Genomic DNA, 21869 nt, shown 5'->3' on the forward strand with positions numbered 1-21869 from the left:
ACCCCTAGTCACTTTACTTAAGACCAGACATGGGAGAAGCTGGAAGGACACCACCCCATGAACATGAAGATTGCAGTAGTGTGGGATGCATGGTTAAACCAGTGTTTGTTAAGAAATTGTTCATCTGTAGGTCTAATAGGTGACTCATTGGAAAAGACCCTGATGCTGCGAAAGATTGCAGGCAGGAGGAGAAGGGGACACCAGAGGATGAGATAGTTGGATGGCATCACCAACTCGTTGGACATGAGTTTGGGTAAACTCTGGGAGTTGGTGATAGACCAGCAGGCCTGGCGTGCTGTAGCCCATGGAGTCACAAACAGTCGGATACAACTGAGCAGCTGAACTGAGGTCTAATAGGAGAGAGATCAGACAGGCCTATTTCCCCTCATTTATGATTAGAATTTATTCCTTCAGGATTCCATCCTTTTCATTCTGAGTTTTATATTGATACCATGGCACAGATGAGAGAAACAGGGAAAGCACATTGGTCTCCATCCAGATAATGCAGTTTGCTTCACAAGGGCTCCTGGCCACAGAGTCACAGTTCTGGAAGATTCCTCCTCCTTCTAGGCTCCTCCTCCAGCAGCTGTAGCTCTTGGATTACCTGAGTACAAACCACTCCTGTCTTTCTCCATGACCTGCAGTCCTTCCTGGAAAAACTTAGGACATTCACTTGCTCTCCCAGCTTCATGCTTCTTATCTACAAATGGAAATGATGGTTCTTACTTTTCTTATTCACAAGATAGTTATGAAGATCCTCTGAGAAAACTGATCTGGAAGAGCTATGAAATGATAACCCGATTCTCTGTGTGCATTACCCACCCTAACCCATCCCTTAGAGATGTACCAGGGCCAGTTGCCCTGGGTGGCAAGGAGGGGCAGGCCCTGGGTTGGAGAGCATGGGATACAGGTGCTTGGGCTGAGAGGACCCAGAAAAACCAGTGTTAACTCAGACAAGCATCTCAACCTTCTCCTGCCTCCTTTTTGGTCAAAATTTGTATCAGGTATGATTACTACCTGCAAATTATTCATGCCACTCTCTGTTAAACCAGCCTGTGAAATTCAGTTTTCAGTCTCTTCTTAGATTTCTTTTAAAAATGTTCACATATTCTTCCCTGTGTTTCCTCTGTCCTCTCTGCCTTGTGCAGATTGTCATGGATTTGTCTCCACCTGAGATCATAAACTTCAGAGGCCTTGATCCAGACCATGTGAATCTACACACCCCTAGTATCGATCCCATTTCCATAGCAGGCAGACACTAAGTGTTGATTGCATTCTTATCGCCTGAAGTTGTCCATTGTGATATCATACTTTTTCTTATAAAGATGGATACTTAAAGCAGCAGCATGTAATGTTTGGTTTCTATTCTTTCTGCCATCTTTTTAGACCAAGGTCATTTCCCAAGATAAAATCACATTATGGGATGAGATGATTAAATGAGTGTTCATAGAATTCTTGGCACAGTGCCTTATATGCAGTAAACGTCTCATAAATGGTATCTGTTGGTGTTTAATCATTAAACTTTGAAATGGACATTTTACATAGCATAATGGCGGAAATTTGGATGTACACTGGGGGCAAGCTTAAATGTGTCATAATAGCTCATGATATGGGCTCTCCAGATTTGCAACTTAGGCTTTGTAGTCTTGATCAAGTTGTTTTTCTTCTCTATGTACCTCAGTGTCTCCATCTGTAAAATGAGATAATACTGTTACTATATAGGATTATTGTGAGGATTAAAGAGTTAATACATGTGAAGTGTTGAATGTGTGGCCCTGTACACAGTCAGCACTCAGTAAATATTAACTATGCATTGAAAACCAACAAAGAGAATTTCTACTTCCAAAGATCAGCATTTGAATTTTTCTCTACTTTTCTGGACACTGAATTTATAATCAACCACTTCTATAACCTGACATGTATAGCTGAGGCTTCTGGATTCCTCATCTGTGATACCTGCTCGTTCATCTCTAGTCACACCTATTGACTCCTGATAGTTTGGTATTCAAGTCTTTCTTCCTGGGAGTTTTAAATATTCTCTCATCTGTTAAAAGTAGTAATGCCTGCCTCACAGGGCTACTGAGTGTATCAAAGGAGCTAATACCTGAAAAATTATCCTCATAGTGTTTGACACATGCAATAAATACCACGAGAACCATGCATTATTTTATTTCTTTGGATGGAAAAACATTCCCTATTATTCCAACACATCTTTTGGGAAAAGAGTTTAATCCTAACAAAACATTAAAGTTTATCTTTGAAAAAAATCCTTAACAAAGACACCTCTGTATCTATTTTCACTGTTTCAGGCTTTTTTACTTGTGATCGGTGTAGTAGGCGTGATGGTGGCAGTGATTCCTTGGATTGTAATACCCGTGATTCCCCTTGGCATCACTTTCTTTTTTCTCCAGAGATATTTCTCAGCAACTTCACGAGATGTTAAACGCCTGGAATGTGCAAGTGAGTACGGGACTCTCAGGTTGGTTTGGCAAAGTAGGCTGGCTTTCCTTTGTGCCTTTTCATTAACCAGACCCCTGGAATCCTGCAGACTGTCTTCTGGAATTTCTCACTAAGTTAATGATAGGTAATTGAATATTATGGGCCCTATTCAGCATGGCCCTTAAGGTGGCAGGTCAGCTGTAGCTTTGCATTTTAGCACAAAGAAGTGAGTTTGCCCTGCCACATCCTGATTCCAGGGAACTGTTTACCTCCTGCTTCTTAGACATCCCAGATCCACTGCCTTTCTGGGTGGAATCCTTGGGAAGTGTAGATTTTGCAGGCACTTGGGGGCCATCACTGACTTTCAAAGGAAGAGGCATCCTAACCATCAGAGACAGTCTGGCATCTCTCCATTTCACAGACAGGAAGGCTGAGGCACCAGATATCGACTTGTTCAAGGTCAGCTTCCCAGTTGGCACTAGTGCTAAAGAACCTACCTGCCAATGCAGGAGACATAAGAGATACAGGTTCAATCCCTGGGTCAGAAAGATCTCCTGGAGAAGGAAATGGCAACCCACTGCAATATTTTTGCCTGGAGAATCCCACAGACAGAGGAGCCTGATAGGCTACAGTCAGTGAAGTCACACAGAGTCAGACACAACTGACTGATTTAGCAGCAGCAGCAGATGAATTTGAGGATAGGGACCATTTATGTCTTGTTCATGACATACTTCCTAATAGAGCAGCCATTCTATAAATACTTTTATTAAAAATAAAATATTTCATTATACTGGAACAAATATACAAGGGAAATAGGAGAATTTTCTTACCCCAGAGTTACTAGAAATGACAAGGAAAGGAAAAGATTAGGAAAAGAAAAGGAGGTATCAGGAAATATACTCATATACCAGAAATGATACATTTGAAAAATACATTTTTTCACATACCTAAAAGATGGCAAGTAAGTTGCAGTTGGTAAATGTTTTACAAAGCTAAGTGCTGTTATTTTCAGGTTTACTGTTTATCATCAACAGTATTTTGGGTGAACACACTGTTTGTGTTCTACCATCCCCAAGGCTGTTCATATAAATGATGCTGAAAATAATCCCCTTAAAAAGATTATCCAGTAGGCATGCAGTCTAGTATTCCATCTAACTTTGTAGCTGACTGATGGGGAATATATTTTATAACCAATCCTTCTGTTCTACAGCTATTCACAGAGCATAGGTTATATCAGAGCTTATCTCATTAATGCACAAACATATTTCATCAATATTAAAAATCATAAGAAATCATAAGGAAAGTAGAATTGTTAAATGTATTTTTTAGAAGGTATAAGGACAATAGCCCAAAAGGAAGGAAGATGTTTGTATTGATATCACAAACGTTAACCATGGATAGTTACTACTGAACTTTCCATAAACCAAGCCAAGAAAAGAAGTATATTGAGTTCCATGGTTCTTAGTATCTAGTAGATACTAAGTGGAAAAAAAAAAAAATCTAAGTTCATCAAAACAAAGGAGATTTTTATTGTGGCACTTGCATATTTTCTTTTTAATAATAAATTCTTAAGAGGCATTTATCCTAAGTATTTGAATAATAGAGTAGTTGTTGTTTTCATAAAAACTATAGAAAAAATTTTGGTCATCAGGGGAATCAGCTAAACTCCCATGAGTTCCGGTCTTAAGAGGTGTTTGAACGGGATGCACAGCAGTAGAGTCCAGGTATGTATGACGTCCTGCTGATGTGAGTTGGTAGGATGTTAGGATGTGGGGAGGCAGAAAAGGAAGTGAAGAGCTCCATCCAGTCTTCTGTAGACAAGACCTCACACATTTTATGATTTGAGGCTGCTCATGAAATGGAGTTGGGCTTCCCAGGTGGCACTAGTGATAAAGAATCCTCCTGCAATGCAGGAGATGCAAGAGACACAGGTTCAGTCCCTATGTCGGGAGGATCCCCTAGAGTAGGAAGTGGCAGCCCACTCTGGTAATCTTGCCTGGAAAATTCTATGGACAGAGGAGCTTGATAGGCTACAGTCCCTGGGGTCACAAAGAGTCAGACACAACTGAGCACCATGAAATGGAGCCATTCAACAGTCTTGTTGCAAAGCAGATCTCTGGTACATTCAAAGAGAAGTTGTTCCAGAAGGAACCTATGACTAAGGTTTATGCCAGGGCCACTTCTCATCCATAAGAAAAAAAAGATGGGCACTTCCTAAGGCTTTTTAAAGAGAAAGTACTCCAAGCCAGACTTCAGCAATATGTGAACCACGAGCTTCCAGATGTTCAAGCTGGTTTTAGAAAAGGCAGAGGAACCAGAGATCAAATTGCCAGCATCCGGTGGATCATCGAAAAAGCAAGAAAGTTTCAAAAAAACATCTGCTTTATTGACTACGCCAAAACCTCTGACTGTGTAGATCACAACAAACTGTGGAGAATTCTGAAAGAGATGGGACTACCAGACCACCTGATCTTCCTCTTGAGAAATCTGTATGCAGGTCAAGAAGCAACAGTTAGAACTGTACATGGAACAACAGACTGGTTCCAAGTCAGGAAAAGTGTACGTTAAGGCTGTACATTGTCACCTTGCTTATTTAACTTACATGCAGAGTACATCATACAAAATGCATGGCTGGATGAAGCAGAAGCTGGAATCAAGATTTCCAGGAGAAATATCAGTAACCTCAGATATGTAGATAACACCACCCTTATGGCAGAAAGTGAAGATGAACTAAAGAGTCTCTTGATAAAAGTGAAAGAAGAGAGTGAAAAAGTTGACTGTAAGCTCAACATTCAAAAAACTAAGATCATGGCATCCAGTCCCACCACTTCATGGCAAATAGATGTGGAAACAATGGAAATAGTGGCTGACTTTATTTTTCTGGGCTCCAAAATCACTGCTGATGGTGATTGCAGCCATGAAATTAAAAGACACTTACCCCTTGGAAGAAAAGTTATGGACAACCTAGACAGCATATTAAAAAGCAGAGACATTTGCCAGCAAGGTCCATCTAGTCAAGGCTATGTTTTTTCCAGTAGTCATGTATGGATATGAGAATTGGACTATAAAGAAAGCTGAGCACTGAAGAATTGATGCTTTTGAACTGTGGTATTGCAGAAGATTCTTGGGATTCCCTTGGACAGCAAGGAGATGAAACCAGTCAATCCTAAAGGACGTCAACACTGATAATTCATTGGAAAGACTGATGCTGAAGCTGAAACTCCAATACTTTGGTCACTTGATGCAAAGAACTGACTGATTGGAACAGACCCCAATGCTTGAAAAGATTGAAGGCAGGAAGAGAAGGGTACGACAGAGGATGAGATGGTTGGATGGCATCACTGACTTAATGTACATGAGTTTGAGCAAGCTCCAGGAATTGGTGATGGACAGGGCAGCCTGGCGTCCTGCAGTCCATGGGCTTGCAAGGGATCAGACACAACTGAGTGGCTAACCTTAACTACTGGGTTTTCTCAGTGTTTGATCTGGAGAGTCTGAGAACTTTGGCCCCATCCTTGTGGAATATTGTTTTTTTTTTTTTTTTTTTTTTTTGCATCATAGCATGCTGCAAGAACATTAGACAACAATCTATTCAATCCAGATACCCCTTCCTCCACACCGCATATAACCAAATGTGATGACCAGTTAATTAGAACTGTCTTATTTTCTCCCTCTAGGTGGTGGCGGGGGTGGGGTGGGGGTTGGGTGTCTGTGCCACAAATAATACTACTGTTTTCTTGAAACAGTAACTGATGATAGGTCTTAAGGTCACTGCTGAAGGCACCAGTAAAAACCGGGACACCTGACTGCTGTATTCAGAAGGCTTAAACTTGCTTCATCCTTGTGCTATGAAGGACTACTGACGTCTTGAGGTTTAGTTTCAGATCCTACTGCCAAGCTGCCTCTGATGCTTAGGCTGACTTTTTTTTTCAGCTTAATGACAATTATGTAGCTGCTTTTAATGGGTTTATTGGGTACATTTTTGCAAAAGTGAGCATAACAGCAGTCACAGAACAGTGCATAAAATCTGGATGGCATTTGGTTGCCTTTCTCTAGCTAACTCTTATTGTTTGATTTTAAAACTTTTAATTTTGTATTGGGGTAGAGGCAAATAACAAGTAATGTTGTGATGGTTTCAGGCGAGCAGTGAAGAGACTCAGCCGTACATATATTTGTATCCATTCCCCCCAAACTCCCCTCCCTTCCAGGCTGTCACATAACACTCCATGTACTGTACAAAATAGGCCCTTGTTGGTTATTTGTTTTAAATATAGCAGTATGTACATGTCTATCCCAAACTCCCTAACTATCCCTTCCTCGCATCCTTCCTCCCAGAAACCATAAGTTCATTGTCTCAGTCTGAGTCTCTTTCTGTTTTTAAGTAAGTTCATTTATTTCATTTTTTTAGATTCCACATATAAGGGATGTCATATGATATTTCTCCCTGTCTGATATACTTAATTCAGTAAGTAACGACACTCTCTAGGTCTATCCATGTGGCTAAAAATGGCATTATTTCATTCTTTTAAATGGTCTAAACAACTCTTCGCATTTAGCAGTGCCTGAATGATGAAGCCGTATCCAAATTCTGTCTGAAAGGGTTTTGTGATCAACTAGCAATGTCTGCCACAGGCATTGCTGGCAGTAGGTTAGCACGTTTGTCACGTGTATTCAGACCTGGATCCTCATGTCTGCTGTTTTAAGTGTTCTCATACCAGATTCCCAGGGACTTTATTCAACTTCAGGTGCTCAGTAAGATATGCAGTAATGACTAAGGCTGTTGGATATTAGCTAAGGAAGATTTGGGGTTTTCTGAACATAAAGTCTAGAGAAAAATGTATTTAATCACACATGTGCATTCTTAACCCTCATTATTCTCCCTCTGAGACATTGCAGTTGTGATTAAAAGCAAAACCATGGGATTAAAACAGAGTTGTGTCTGACATCTGCTCTACCGCTTAGGTGGGTTACTTAATCCTGGGCAGGGAGTGCTCTTAATCCCTCAGTCTCTGGAAGTCTCATGAGGGTTTCTTGAGTCAGTGCTTGTCAAGTGCTTGCAGACTACTACCAAAGACTCCAGAACCTTGAACATGAAGGAATTCAGAACACAGAGTGAATGACAACCCGCAGCAGGGCTGTCAGCTGAGGGTCCTTGCATATGGACCTCTCTGCCCTCCTCCTGCCAGGGAAGATTTTCAGTCTTCGTGGGGTGTGTTCTTAAGAATCTTCAGGGTTGTGGAAACACAGCTGTCAGTCGTATAAAAGGTAGGGTTACAAGTGTGTGTGACTGCAGACGGATGCCATGGCTCTTATAGGATAGCGAACTCAGTGTTTGTGGGAAAGAGGGTATTTCACTGCCCAAGATAAGACCAGGGCCTTGATCCCCACTCCCATGTACCAGTTAATCTTCTGTGGAGACCCTCCAGTTCACTCACCCTGGCATCCTGCTCAGCCCTAAGTGGGGTTTGAAAGAAACAGGATAGATTTTTACTAGTCTGCATTCCCTTAGACCACTGTAACTGTTGGATATGAGGTGAAGTAGGTGATGGGGTCTTTGAGTTTCCTGGTGTTTAAACGGGGTGACACAGACTTCTAAAGTCGATCCCACCCTCCCCGCTGGAGAAAATCAGCTGCCCTTTGATCTCCTGACAGGGAAGCAGGTGAGGGAGGCCAAGGTGAAGAGTTCGTTCCAGGACTCTCCCTGGGTGAACAGCCACATGCTTCCTCCTCAGAAGCCTTGTCTGTGATGACATCACAACATTTGCTGTGGAAGTGAGAGTCTGATTCTAGTGAATTTTCTGTGCTCTCTGGAGCTAGACTCTGGCATCCTCCTGACAGGATGATGGGCTCAGAATTCACCTGCATCATCGCTGTGAGCACCCTGCTTCCAGATGGAGCGAGTTCTGCGGGTGAGTTGGCACAGCTGCTGGGGCTGCAGAAAAGGCCTGTGCGGAGCTCCCAGCCTTTCTTATTTGGAGCATGAGCTCAGTCTGTGTTCATGTTGCTCTTAAAAGTGCAAAGTTATAGGAAGCTAAAATTAAACGTTAATAGGATGGACAGAGAGACCAATGTTGGTGCTGGAATAAGATAACAGACATGTAACTATACAGTCATAAACACCACCAAATCACTTTAGGCTCTTTGCCTAAATAAAGTACAAAGGGGAAATATTATATCTTGTTCTGGTTCAGAGGTTTTAATTTTATTTTTTCCATCACAGGTGGGGGATCCTAATAATTATGGTTCCTGGTCAGATGTCACAGGTGGAAACAACCCAGGACTGAGTGGATGGACAGATGCCCCCCAGCCCAGACTGTCTGCCCCCAGCCCAGGGCTTCCCACCTGCTCTGAGCCCCGTGTCTCACAGGAGGAAGCCTGTGCTTTCCTGCTTGTAGAACCAGGGACGCTAAACACAGGAGGTGGTTCTATGTCTTTGCTCATTTGTACCCCAGGCTTCTCCCATACACACACACAGCTGCAGTGCCCATATGCTTGTTGGTACCGACTGAACCGTCACCCAGATAGGCATTTTGTTGCCAGGCTAAAGAGTCAGGTCCTGAAAATAATTTGTTGTTTCCACTTTGGTTCTTTTCCCCCCATCATTTAAAAAAGTTTCTGTATCCTCCTGTATGAAAAGTGACCCTAACTTCCTCAAAACATCCAAGTTTTACTTATAGGTCTTCTCTAGGAGATTCATAGGTAGGTAACAAAGTGATGTCAGTATTTTCTGGTGATAAAGCACAAGTTATTACTCATCCCAGACAGAGGTCGCAGGCTCACTATCTGCCTCTGACAACAGCAAGTTACAGCCTTGTTCCTGGTGGGGAATGAGAACCGTAAGGGTCCTTCCTGCCAGGAAGCCTGCAGGCCACATGTTCCCTGATGGGCAGGAGCCTGACCCTGGTGCTCGTGGTCAGTGTGCTCTTAGAGAAGATGGCAGGAAATGAATGGTCAGTCATGTGACTTCAGGCCCCAAACCACATGGAGTCACTCACAAGAAAATGGACACTAAGGCTACTGTCAGATTCTCAAAGGGTGATGTGAGTGTCACACCTTACAGTGACCTCCAAACACCAGGACATGCATCCAGCAAATATAAAAACATCCATCAGGTTCCCCGAGCGGATGTCAAGACCATTCACAGGTTCCTCGTCTGCCGGGTCCTGAGGGCACAGGGTGGTGCAGCACCAGGTGCTCCATGACCCCACAGAGGCTCCTGGCGCAGGTGCAGGGGGAGGCCCAGGATGGGGGACATGTCAGACTGTCCGCTCCTTTACTCGTCTCACCCTGTCCTGGGTCTGGCTGTGGTGCAGGGTGGGGCATGTACTGACTCTATCCCAGCCCTTAGGCTACTCATCTGAGGTGGAGACAGCACACAGGGAGCTCAGCAAAATTCGGGGTGGTGAGGACTCTCATGGAGAATTAAATTTTGAAGTGCTACTGACTCAAAAATTAGTAGTACTTACTCAGTCATGGAAAAGAATGAAATGTTGCCACTTGTAGCAACATGTATGGACATAGAAGGATATTATTCTTGGTAAAGAAAGTAAGACAAAGACAAATACTATATGATATCTCTTCTATGTAGAATCCAAAGAATAATATAGACTAATATATATACAAAACAGAAATAGACTCAAAGACAGAAAGCAAACTTACAGTTACCATAGGGCAAAGACAGGAGAGGAGCAAAAAATTAGGAATATGGAATTAATAAGTACACACTATTGTGCACCAAATAGGTAAGGAACATGAATTTACTATACAGTGCAGGGAATTTTACTTAATATCTTGTAATAACCTATCTAGGAACAGTTCTAGCCTCACTTGTGCTCATGTTGGTCGCTTAGTCACGGCCAACTCTTTCAACCCTACGGACCATAGCCCACCAGGCTCCACTGTCCATGGGATTCTTTTGGCAAGAATACTGGAGTGGGTTGCTACTTCTTCCTCCAGGGGATCTTCTCAACCCAAGGATCGAACCCACATCTCCTGTGTTTCCTACATTGCAGGTGAATTCTTAAACTACTGAGCAATCCTATAATGGGATATAATCAGAAAAAAAATAACCACATCACTATGTTGTATACCTGAAATATTGTAATTCAACCATGCATATATATAGACACATATACATTTCTTTAATTTGGAGAGGTGTATGCTGAGGAGGACCTTGATGAATAAGCTAGTAAAGAATTTATTTATCTAAATCTAGTTGTAATTTGCATTTGTTTAAAAAAAAGCAGGGGGTGGGGGTTTCAAAGAGAATCTTTCATTTCCAGGTTGTTAAAGTGAAGGTTGGTGTGAGCATGAATTCGAGGGTCACGTGGAGGATTCTCTCTGAAGGGGCATCATCCTTTCTCTCCCAGGCAGCCCTCCAGGAAGCCCTGGGTGTGCCCTTTGGTGGGATGTGTGACCACAGAGCATGAGAGGGTGCTGGCTTCCTCACATCCAGCCTCCCTGACTTTCTCTGTCATGTGTCTGTCTCTGCTTCCACAGCACGGAGCCCGGTATTTTCACACTTAGCATCTTCTCTCCGGGGACTCTGGACCATCCGGGCATACAAAGCTGAACAGAGTTTTCAGGAGCTGTTTGATGCATATCAGGATTTGCACTCAGGTCTGTAAGTTTCTGGAGATGATTTCAAAGGATGGGGTGTTCTGTCTCCTGAGGCCTGACTTTCCTCTCAGGTGCCCTGGCTGGCCAGCACTTTCATGTGCTGCCCCACGGCCCCCTCTGCACACCTGCCTCCCCCACCTCTTGCTCTCACCAACCCTCTATGTGCCCCTCTTCCCTTTCATCCCCTGCTTGCCTCCCCTGACTGGCTTGTGTTGTCCTTCCATCACTGTGCCCTGTGGTTTTCTGTCTCTTAGGGCTAGTGTTAGTGTTAGTCACTCAGTCGTGCCCGACTCTTTGTGACCGCATGGGCTGCAGTCCACCAGGCTCCTCTGTCCATGAGATTTTCCAGGCAAGGATACTGGAGTGGGTTGCCATTTCCTTCTCCAGGGGATCTTCCCAACCCAGGGATCGAGCCCGGGTCTCCTGCACTGCAGACAGATTCTTTACTGACTGAGCTACAAGGGAAGCCCCTCTCTTCAGGGCAGGAGTCAGCAAAGAGCCAGCTTTGTGTGCTGTCCTGTGTCTATTGTAACTTCTCAAGCTTCCTGTTGTAGCACAAAGGATGGCAAAGATAATAAATACATCAGCAAATGGCCATGCCTGTGAGCCACTAAAACTTCACTATGGAACCAGGTGCTAGACATTCCTGGCTTCCAGGCTATAGTTGTCAGCTCTCCTTTCAAAGCATGTCAAGCCTGACTGAGGAAAATAACTTCCTGATCATCATATTTGCTGTTCTCTCCATGTATATTATTCTTTGTGTCAGTGAAGATTTGCTCTAGGTAGAAATTTCAGATTTTACTCTAAGTCTATAAAATCCTGGCCTGTATCTTCAGTCAATCTATATTGTATTTTGAAGATAAAAAGGCATTTTAAATGCCACATGCAGGTCCTGTGAGCTGATGGTTATTTACACACTCGCTCTGAAGAGTAAACACTGTGCAGGGCCCTGTAGGAATCGCAGAAGGTGCTGGAAACAGTGTGAGCTGTGCTCTCTGCATCAGAGAGCTGGGAATAGTCAACATGTGAGAGGGTGATCTGCAGGTTGAGGCCCGGCACTGTAGGAAAGGCACTGATGAGACTGTTTTCCCATCTTCTTTCTCAGGGTGAAACTTTTGTTTATAACCTGTGCATTGAATTTTTCAGTGTATGCTTCCTACAGAGCCCCTGGACTGATTTCTGTGTGTGTCAGATCTTGTCATGTCAAAACCTAGCTTTCTGGACTCTTTGGGCTCCTGGGTGTATAACTTTGTTATCCTACTTGTGTAAAAATCTTCAGTTGCTCAACTGAACAAAATGCTGTTTCTCATTTGAAGCAGCTAACATGGCTGTTCTACTGATTTATTATACTTATTACGGTTCACAAATGCAGAGGCTTGGTTCCTGCTTTTGACAATGTCCCGATGGCTCGCTGTGTATCTAGATGTCACCTGTGCAATCTTCGTCACTGTTGTTGCCTTTGTGTCCCTGATTCTTGCAGATGGTAAGTATAGATGTGAGTAACTACTTATAATGTGAATACAGTTTATAGTTTCATTTACATGTAATAAATAAAGCTCTTGCTGTCTTGTCTAGTATATACTGTTTGGCTCTAATGAATTAGTGTTTGCAGTATAGGATTCCACTGCATTGTCTATATGAAATCATTTGTGTCTGGATGAGACCTTTTTATCTCTTTCTTTGAATGGGTTGAGGTCTATGCAATGTAGCAAGCTGACTAGCTGAACATTCCAGGTAGTGTTGGGAGGAGAAAACCAAGTTTGCTATTATATTCAGCTTTTGTCCAGTTAGCTTTTGGGCTACCTGAATCTCTTAGTTGCAGGTGCCTGATTCACTGAGGTGAGAAAGATTCTCTGTAGGAAAGAACAGTGTCCTCCCTGCTGTGTGGGTACCAGATGAGCAGGTGTCGGCATCTGTGCCATGAATTCACCATTTCTATTCCATAGTAATAGCACTGAATCAAAATCTTTAATAAGGAGCAAGGAGAGTAGCAGTTTAGACTTAAAAGCACTGACTCTTAGAACCCATTGTCTTGTTTTTCCTGGTTTCAATGGCAGCTGCCTTGAATATAGAAAGTGAAATTTATATAAAGGTTCTTGAAACCCTAATGATGAAAGTCAGAATAATGACATGATTCCTCATCTTTGGAATGCTGTCAAGTGTGTCAGTCCTGCTGGGATTGATAAACTCATTTTGTCGTCTTTTTTTTTTTTTTTTTTAGTTTTTTATTTTTTAAATTTTAAAATCTTTAATTCTTACATGCGTTCCCAAACATGAACCCCCCTCCCACCTCCCTCCCCATAACATCTCTCAAATTGTTTTTTCCATTGTATCATGGTCTCAATCAAGACATAGTAAAATATGTGTCATATTATCATTATGTACAAATGATTTAAATATTATAAAGGAGTCTGCTTCATAAAGTGACAGAAGGAGCTAGGTGAGGGGTTAAGAACAGGACTGACTTTATTCTCCTTCTTCCTCATTTAGCTTTGACTCCCGGGCAGGTTGGCCTGGTCCTGTCTCTTGCCCTCACACTCACAGGGATGTTCCAGCGGTGCGTCAGGCAAAGGACCGAAGTTGAGAACCTGGTGATGTTTATTTTAACCTTCTTAGCCCTTTCAAGTCTCCTTGCCATTAAATGGCATAAAAGCAGTTCTTATATAAAATATTAAAGCTGTTATTTTTACATCATAGCTAACAGAGTTTTCTGTATCCTTCTCCATGTGGTTAAAGTCAATGTAAAATAAAATCTATACACGTTATTCTTAATCTTATGTATGTCACATTGGCAGGTTTTATATTCATTTACGCTGTCTTCAAGTAAAATAAACGTCTCTTCATTATTATACTCTTTAAGTATAATGAAAGTAGGGGGAAGGTTCTGAAATTCTAGAGAGAGTATATGCTAATTTCTTAGGAACTTGTTTATTTTTGCTTCTTAATAGATAATTCCCATTCTTGGTAAAATGATTCAGTATTTTGAGGGATTTTTGTTTGTTTAATTAATAGGTACACCTACTTTGTTTTAGCATTTATTCCTGTATGTGTTGAACATCTGAATTTGCTAATGTCCCTTCTTTCTGGTAGGATAAGCTGCTTCTCAGAATGGCCCTTTTGTAGCCACACATTACCGATTGGTGTCCATAAGTATTCTTTTCTTTAACAAAATTACCTTGTTTCTTTTATCCATATGGAAAAAGTAGGTAAATAAAATTTTATCATTCAGTTCTATAATTCTTTTAGTTTTAATATGATGTTTAAGGATGAAATCCTAAATGAAAGTATTACAAGATGATGAACAAGTTTAGAAATCATCAAGGCCTCATCAAACTCCTATTTCCATCCTTTGGGAATGATAAGATGTGAGATATTTAAAACCAATTATGTGTAAAAGCAGAACATCTCATTTACAATCTCGGAATACCTATAAATCAGACCCTGTGTCCTGACCCATGTGATGTGATGTGTGTTTCAGATGATTTCAGTAGAAAGAGTGATGGAATATTTAGACCTTGAGAAAGAAGCTCCCTGGGAATACAAGGATCGTCCCCCGCCACCCTGGACTAATGAAGGAAGGATTTGGTTTCACACTGTTAACTTCAGGCACAACTTAGATGGGCCTCTGGTACTGGAGAACCTGACCGCAGTCATTGAATCAGGAAAAAAGGTTTGTTTAACCCAGTTGTATCTTTAAAATCCAGCTTAAGAATTAGCACCCTATTTGTTCTTGGCTTCCTTGTTGCTGTGTCAGGGGACTCTTTGTTCCTCAAGGATGCACGTTCAATAAGTTGCTTCAGTTGTGTCCAAGTCTTTGCAACCCCATGGGCTGTAGCTCATTAGGCTCCTCCATCCATGGAATTCTTCAGGCAAGAATACTGGAGTAGGTTGCCATATACTCCTCCAGGGGACCTTTTCAACCCAGTGATCAAACCCGCATCTCTTACGTTTCCTGCATTGAAGCAGGTTCTTTACCACTAGTGCCACCTGGGAAGTTGTGTAGTGACATGAGAAGCGCATCATTCTTGGAAATTGACCATGGAAGGGGGGCCCCAGCATTTCTTTCTCCCTCATGGTGGTTGGAGGGCCCTGGGCCCTGGACCTGGAACTTAACCTGAGCCGGGATACTATATGTTTTACCTGATTATTCATGAGGAGTCTTTGAAGGCAGCCCTGGCTCCCTGTCTCTAACTCTCCTATATCTCATTTCTTGCCATCTTTTCTTCTTTGTACTTCTGGAAACTTCTCTTCCTCCCATGATGCCTTTCAGGTGCAGCCTCCTCCTCTATCTCTTGCCCCTCCCATAGACTTGTCTTCCACTCATCCACACTTAGCTGTCATCCCCCTGCTCTCACCCCACAGGCTGCTTCTTTCTTTAGCACACATCTGATCCTTACTGGCCTGGGTAAGATGATGCTCAAACCATAGTTCAGCCCCAGGTCCTCTCCAAACAGGGACTGTGTGACCATCAGAGAAGAGCCCAGAATTGTGACTCAGTCAGGGCTGAGGAACCAAAGCCCCCATGGAGGCAGGGCCCAGAGATTTGCTTAAAGTAGATGAAAGCAACCCAAAAGGAACAGAGGAGGATCCATGTGGGAGACGATAGAGAGGTTTGTGTCCCGGTCCTGCCAGCATCCGTGCCTGCTGGTGACGTTCCTTTCACACTCAGCTTGGGTCTCCCAACTCAGACCAGGAGAGAAGCTTGAAGAAGAGACTAAACCAGAACAGACAAAGTCGTAGGACGCTCTTCCCCACCTCCCTCGCCATCCTTGGGTCCTAACATTCCCACCCGCTCTGCACCCAGCTCCTGTGTAGATTCTCCCAAAGCAACATGCCCTCCCTGCTCCCAGGGTGCACATGCTGCCCCTTCCCTTCTGTCATGAGGCTGGTGGAAAATCTCACTTTCTGAGTGAAAGTGTTACTCGCTCAGTCATATCTGACTCTTTGCGACTCCATGGACTGTGTGTCCATGGAATTCTCCAGGCAAGATTATTGGAGTGGGTTGCCATTTGCTTCTCCAGAGCATCTTTCCCACCCGGGAATCAAACCCCGGTCTCCTGCATTGCAGCTGGATTCCTTACTGTCTGAGCCACCAGGGAAGCCCCCTCATCTTCTGAGTTAATCTTAATGTATCTGCTTCTGAAAGATCTTTGATTTTTAATCCGCATTATATATATTCTTTAAAGATAGCATGTATGATATACCTATGTTCATAGCAGTATTATTCACAGTAGCCAAAAGCTGGAAGAATCCCAAGTATTAATATCTATCATCAGATGAGTAGATAAACAAATCTTGGCCTTTTGGCTAAGATCAAGTGGTGGCTCAGACGGAAAGCGTCTGTCTACAATGTGGGAGACCTGGGTTCGATCCCCGGGTTGTTCTTTGGAGAAGGAAATGGCAACCCACTCCAGTACTCTTGCCTAGAAAATCCCATGGATGGGGGAGCCTGCTGTCTGTGGAGTCGCAAAGAGTTGGACATGACTGAGCGAATTCACTTTTTTACAATATAGTATATCCCTACAATGAAATATTATTATTCAACCTTAAAAAGAAAGAAAATTCTAATCTATAGGTGAGCCTTGAGGACATCATGTTAAGTGAAATAAGCTAGAAACAAAAGGAATGAATACTATATGATTCCATGTATGAGAATCCTAGGGCAGTCAAATTTATAAAGACAGACAGTAGAATATTGGTAGCCAGGGACTGGAGTGAGAGGGATAGGGAGCTGAGTTTATTGGGTACAGAATTTCAGTTTTACATGACAGGAAATATTCTGGAGATTGGTTTAACGGTGTGAATGCACTTAACACTAAACTGTCCTCTTAAAAATTATTCAATTCAGGTCAGTCACTTAGTCATGTCTGACTCTCTGTGACCCCATGGACTGCAGCACACCAGGCTTCCCTGTTCATCACCAACTCCCGGAGCTTGCTTAAACTCACATCCATCAAGTCGGTGATGCCATCCAACCATCTCATCTGCTGTCGTCCCCTTCTCTTCCTGCCTTCAATCTTTCCCAGCATCAGGATCTTTTCAAATGAATCAGTTCTTCATATCATGAGGCCAAAGTATTGGAGATTCAGCTTTACCATCAGTCCTTCCAATGAATATTCAGGACTGATTTCCCTTAGGGTTCATGCAGGACTGATTCCTGGTTGGATCTCCTTGCAGTCCAAGGGACTTTCAAGAGTCTTCTCCAATACCACAGCTCAGAAGCATCAATTCTCTGGCATTCAGCCTTCTTTATTGTCCAACTTTCACATCCATACACGTCTATTGGTAAAACCATAGCTTTGACTATATGGACATTTGTTGATAAAGTAATGTCTCTGCTTTTTAATATGCTGTCTAGGTTGGTCATAGCTTTTCTTCCAAGGAGAAAGCATATTTAATTTCATGGCTGCAGTCACCATCTGCAGTGATTTTAGTTAGTGAAGTCACTCAGTCGTGTCTGACTCTTTGCGACCCCATGGACTGTAGCCTACCAGGGTCTTCTGTCTGTGGGATTTTCCAGGCAATAGTACTGGAGTGGATTGCCATTTCCTTCTCCAGGGGATCTTCCCGACCCAGGGATCGAACTCAGGTCTCCCTCATTGTAGACAGACACTTAACCGTCTGAGCCACCAGGCAGTGATTTTAGAGCCCCCCAAATAATAAAGTCTGTCACTGTTTCCATTGTTTCCCCATCTATTTGTCATGAAGTGATTGGAACAGATGCCATGATTTTCATTTTTTGAATGTTGAGTTTTAAGCCAGCTTTTTCACACTCTTCTTTCACTTTCATCAAGAGGCTCTTTAGTTCCTCTTCTCTTTCTGCCATAAAGGTGGTGTCATCTGCGTATCTGAGGTTTTTGATATGTTCTTCCTGCAATCTTGATTCCAGCTTGCGCTTCAGCCAGCCTGGCATTTTGCGTGTTATACTCTGCATATAAGTTAAATAAGCAGGGTGACAATATACAGTCTTGACGTATATTGATGTAGTCAATAAAGCAGAAGTAGATGTTTTTGTGGAACTCTCTTGCTTTTTCTTTGATCCAATGGATGTTGACAATGTGATCTCTGGTTCCTCTGCCTTTTCTAAATCCAGCTTGAACATCAGGAAGTTCTCAGTTCATGTACTATTGAAGCCTAGCTTGGGGAATTTTGAGCATTACTTTGCTAGCGTGTGAGATGAGTGCAGTTGTGTGGTAGTTTAAACATTCTTTAACACTGCCTTTAGTGGGATTGGAATGAAAACTGACCTTTTCCAGTCCTGTGGCCACTGCTTTGCTGGCATATTGAGTGTAGCTCTTTCACAACATCATCTTTTAGGATTTGAAATAGAAATTGTTAAGCTGGTAAATTTTAGGTTACATGTTTTATCAGAATCAAAATAAGAGGTATCATCTGTGGCATGCTTTGTAATTTTCATCTGTATCTCATAGAACCCTGAGGCTTTTTAGGATCAGATAACATCTTGTTTTCATCTCTGTTCCCCAGGAAGAGGCATTCTGCAGGGCACAGTGAGAGTACTGAGGGACTGCTGGCTAGGAGAGTGAGTGAGTAACATACAGGTCTGAGCAACCAGTAACCAACACACACACGTTTCTCAGGTAGCTCAGTGGTAAACAATCTGCCTGCAATGCAGCAGATGTGAGTTCAATCCCTGGGTGGGGAAGATCCTCTGGAGAAGGAAATGACAACCTGCTCCAGTATTCTTGCCTGGGAAATTCCGTGGACAGAGGAGCCTGGTGGGCTACAGTCAATGGGGTCGCAAAGAGTCGGACATGACTTAGTGACTGAGCATGCATGCACCCTTTTAACATGAAAGAATATTCAACTTAATGCTCAAATGATAGATATTCAGATGAAGCTTCCGTTAATGACAGGGCAAAAACTTGCTCCAAATTGTTTTCATTTTCATTGTAGTTCAGGAGGAAGACGAGGATTCCTATGGCAGGAAAGTATTAGCTACATTAGCTACACTTTTTATGAAATCCTGTCCCTGAGAGCACTGTAGATGAGGTTTGCTTACTTGGAGACAATGTGTCCATCAGATTTCCTGTTGTAAACATAATTCTGTTAATGTGCACTGATCTTAAATTTCTCCCAAACCAAAAATATAAATATCTAAGAAACTCTGTAGTACAACTTAAGACCGTAACAGATTTGTATTCTTTTATCTTAAAATCCCCAAATCCTAGGGTTATCTGAGGTTCTAAAGTATGTGAGGGAAGACTGAGTTTGAAGACTGAGTTAATAATTGCAGTAACTTGACTTTTGATCCGTGTTTTGGTCAACTCTTAGTATCACCATTAGCTTCAGTTCTGTGTTTGGAGATGATACTTGCGCAGTGTGTTCATGAAGTGATTTCACTCCACTTGTGTACATCCCAGGTTTCCTCTCCTGCTCACCTGTTCTAGCCCCTGACACTCCAGGACACCTCTTTGGTGTTGGATTTGATTGAGAGGCTACTTGGGACATGGGAGTGAACCCACCTAGCAGAAGTGGGGCTCTGTTCTCCTTCCATCATGTCCTTGGCTGTCCGGATTCCTGGAAATTAGAGTCAACAGGAAAGTGTAGTAGGCACCGTCAGTTCAGTTCAGTTCAGTTCAGTCACTCAGTCGTGTCCGACTCTTAACCCCATGAATCGTAGCACGCTAGGCCTCCTTGTCCATCACCAACTCCCAGAGTTCACTCAAACTCATGCCCATCAAGTTGGTGATGCCATCCAGCCATCTCATCCTCTGTCGTCCCCTTCTCCTCCTGCCCCCAATCCCTCCCAGCATCAGAGTCTTTTCCAATGAGTCAACTCTTCGTATGATGTGGCCAAAGTACTGGAATTTCAGCTTTAGCATCATTCCTTCCAAAGAACACCCAGGGCTGATCTCCTTCAGAATGGACTGGTTGGATCTCCTTGCAGTCCAAGGGACTCTCAGGAGTCTTCTCTAACACCACAGTTCAAAAGCATCAATTCTTCGGCACTCAGCTTTCTTCACAGTCCAAATCTCACATCCATACATGACTACTCTAAAAATCATAGCCTTGACTAGACAGACCTTTGTTGGCAAAGTAATGTCTCTGTTTTTTAATATGCTATCTAGAGGTTTCTAATTCATGGAAGAAATAGCTAGTAAAATAAAGACCCAAAATGAGGTAAATAGACCCCTAGGCTTCCTGGTTACATTCCAAACAGAGGCTTAGTTTTTCACTTAAATGATTTTGTGCTTGATTTGATCATTTTAGAGAGTACTGGGTCATTTTAAAGCATTTTCCAGCTCTTGAGGTAGATTAATTTTCATTTGTTATTTTCTTTTCTTGCTCAGAGCTATTACTTGGATACTACATTTTTACAGATGCGCACTATACTTTGCTATAATGTGTAAAATATTGCTGTCCTGCATTTTCTCCTTTTTTAACATATTATTTTCTCAGCAACCCCTCCTCGCACACCAGTTATCCCACTTGCCCTGCTGGCTTCCTCATTCCTTGTGACTTAGACGGTGGTGTCAGGGCCAGCAGCACCTGAATCACCTGGAACTTATTAGAAATGCAGAGTCTCAGGCTCACCCAGACCTCTTGACTCAGCATCATGTTTGAACAAGATCTCCCAGTAAAGTCCTTTCTCTCCCATGGGCAATTTTTGATGAGTGACAACTTATGATTTCCAAGAACTATACTTTGACACTATGAAATTGAGCTCATGAATCACCCAAATACCTGTTGTGTCTGAGCAGGAGGCTCTAGAATGTTCTGTGCCACTTACCCTACAGATTTATTTACATTTATATTCTGGAAATCATGCCTTTACGTTATAATGAAACTCTGTGTCATTTCAGTGCATTTATTTGCATCTTTTCCAGTGAAGTTTGTCTTCATCATGGGCAGTTTTCATCTGACTCCCGCCTTCCCCATACCAGACTCCTACAGGGACTGGAGAGATTTCCCACAGGCTCAGCCCTGCCTGGACCTGAAGTCAGAGATAGCCCAGTGTAGCAGTGTATGTGTGGCTCTTTAACCACCTGATGGTATCAAGAATGAGGCTTGCTGTTCCAAGCAGGGCACTAGGTCTATTTGGCCCATTTCCCAGGAACCATTGTCTCACTCAGCTGCAGGTTTCTCTCCCAGCCCAGCTGTGGGTGCCAGTTCTTCCTGCTGACAGCCAGCCCACCTGACCTCAAGTACCCTTTTCTTCTCTGCGATGTATCCCAGTTGTACTGTGTTAGGTTGACAAGTGCCATTTTGTCCCACTCACCACATTTTATGCATCCATATCCACATCATGCTTTAACTCTCTGGCATTAGGATTTCTATGGTAGGCCTGTTCTTTTAACTGCAACTACGTAAAGAAGGCTGAGCACCAAAGAATTGATACTTTCAAACTGTGGTGATGGAGAAGACTCTTGAGAGTTTCTTGGACACCAAGGAGATGAAATCAGTCAATCCGAATGGAAATCAACCCTGAATATTCATTGGAAAGACTGATGCTTAAGCTCCAACACTTTGGCCACCTGGTGCAAAGAGTCAACTCCTTGGAAAAGACTGTAGATGCTGGGAAAGATTGAGGACAAGAGGTGAACGGGGTGACAGAGGATGAGATGATTAGATGGCATCATTGAGTCAATGAACATGAGTTTGAGCAGACTCTGGGAGAGAGGGAAGGACAGGGAATTCTAGTATGCTGCAGTCCATGGGGTCATAGAGTCAGACATGACTTAGCAACTGAACAATACACCTCTCCCCACTTTCTCTGTTTCAGCTACACAGAGGGGGCATAATATCATGTCAGGCCTTTAAGGAGATAAGGAGACCATCAGCAAAATGAA

The 21869-nt window shown here is 42.8% G+C and overlaps 1 protein-coding gene across 1 annotated transcript in view; it reads left to right on the top strand.

Moving 5' to 3' along the window:
* The window catches only part of LOC108637252 (multidrug resistance-associated protein 4-like), a gene marked incomplete at its 5' end in the record, with an annotated part of 74948 nt that extends 59110 nt beyond the window's left edge, over window positions 1-15838 (top strand). The window contains 6 exon segments of the mRNA XM_018056294.1: window positions 2310-2460; window positions 10939-11058; window positions 12431-12541; window positions 13549-13649; window positions 14537-14728; window positions 15728-15838. Coding sequence (XP_017911783.1) covers window positions 2310-2460; window positions 10939-11058; window positions 12431-12541; window positions 13549-13649; window positions 14537-14728; window positions 15728-15838 — 786 coding nt within the window.

The sequence above is a fragment of the Capra hircus genome, chromosome 12 (assembly GCF_001704415.2).
Source record: "Capra hircus breed San Clemente chromosome 12, ASM170441v1, whole genome shotgun sequence".
Lineage (NCBI taxonomy): Eukaryota > Metazoa > Chordata > Mammalia > Artiodactyla > Bovidae > Capra > Capra hircus.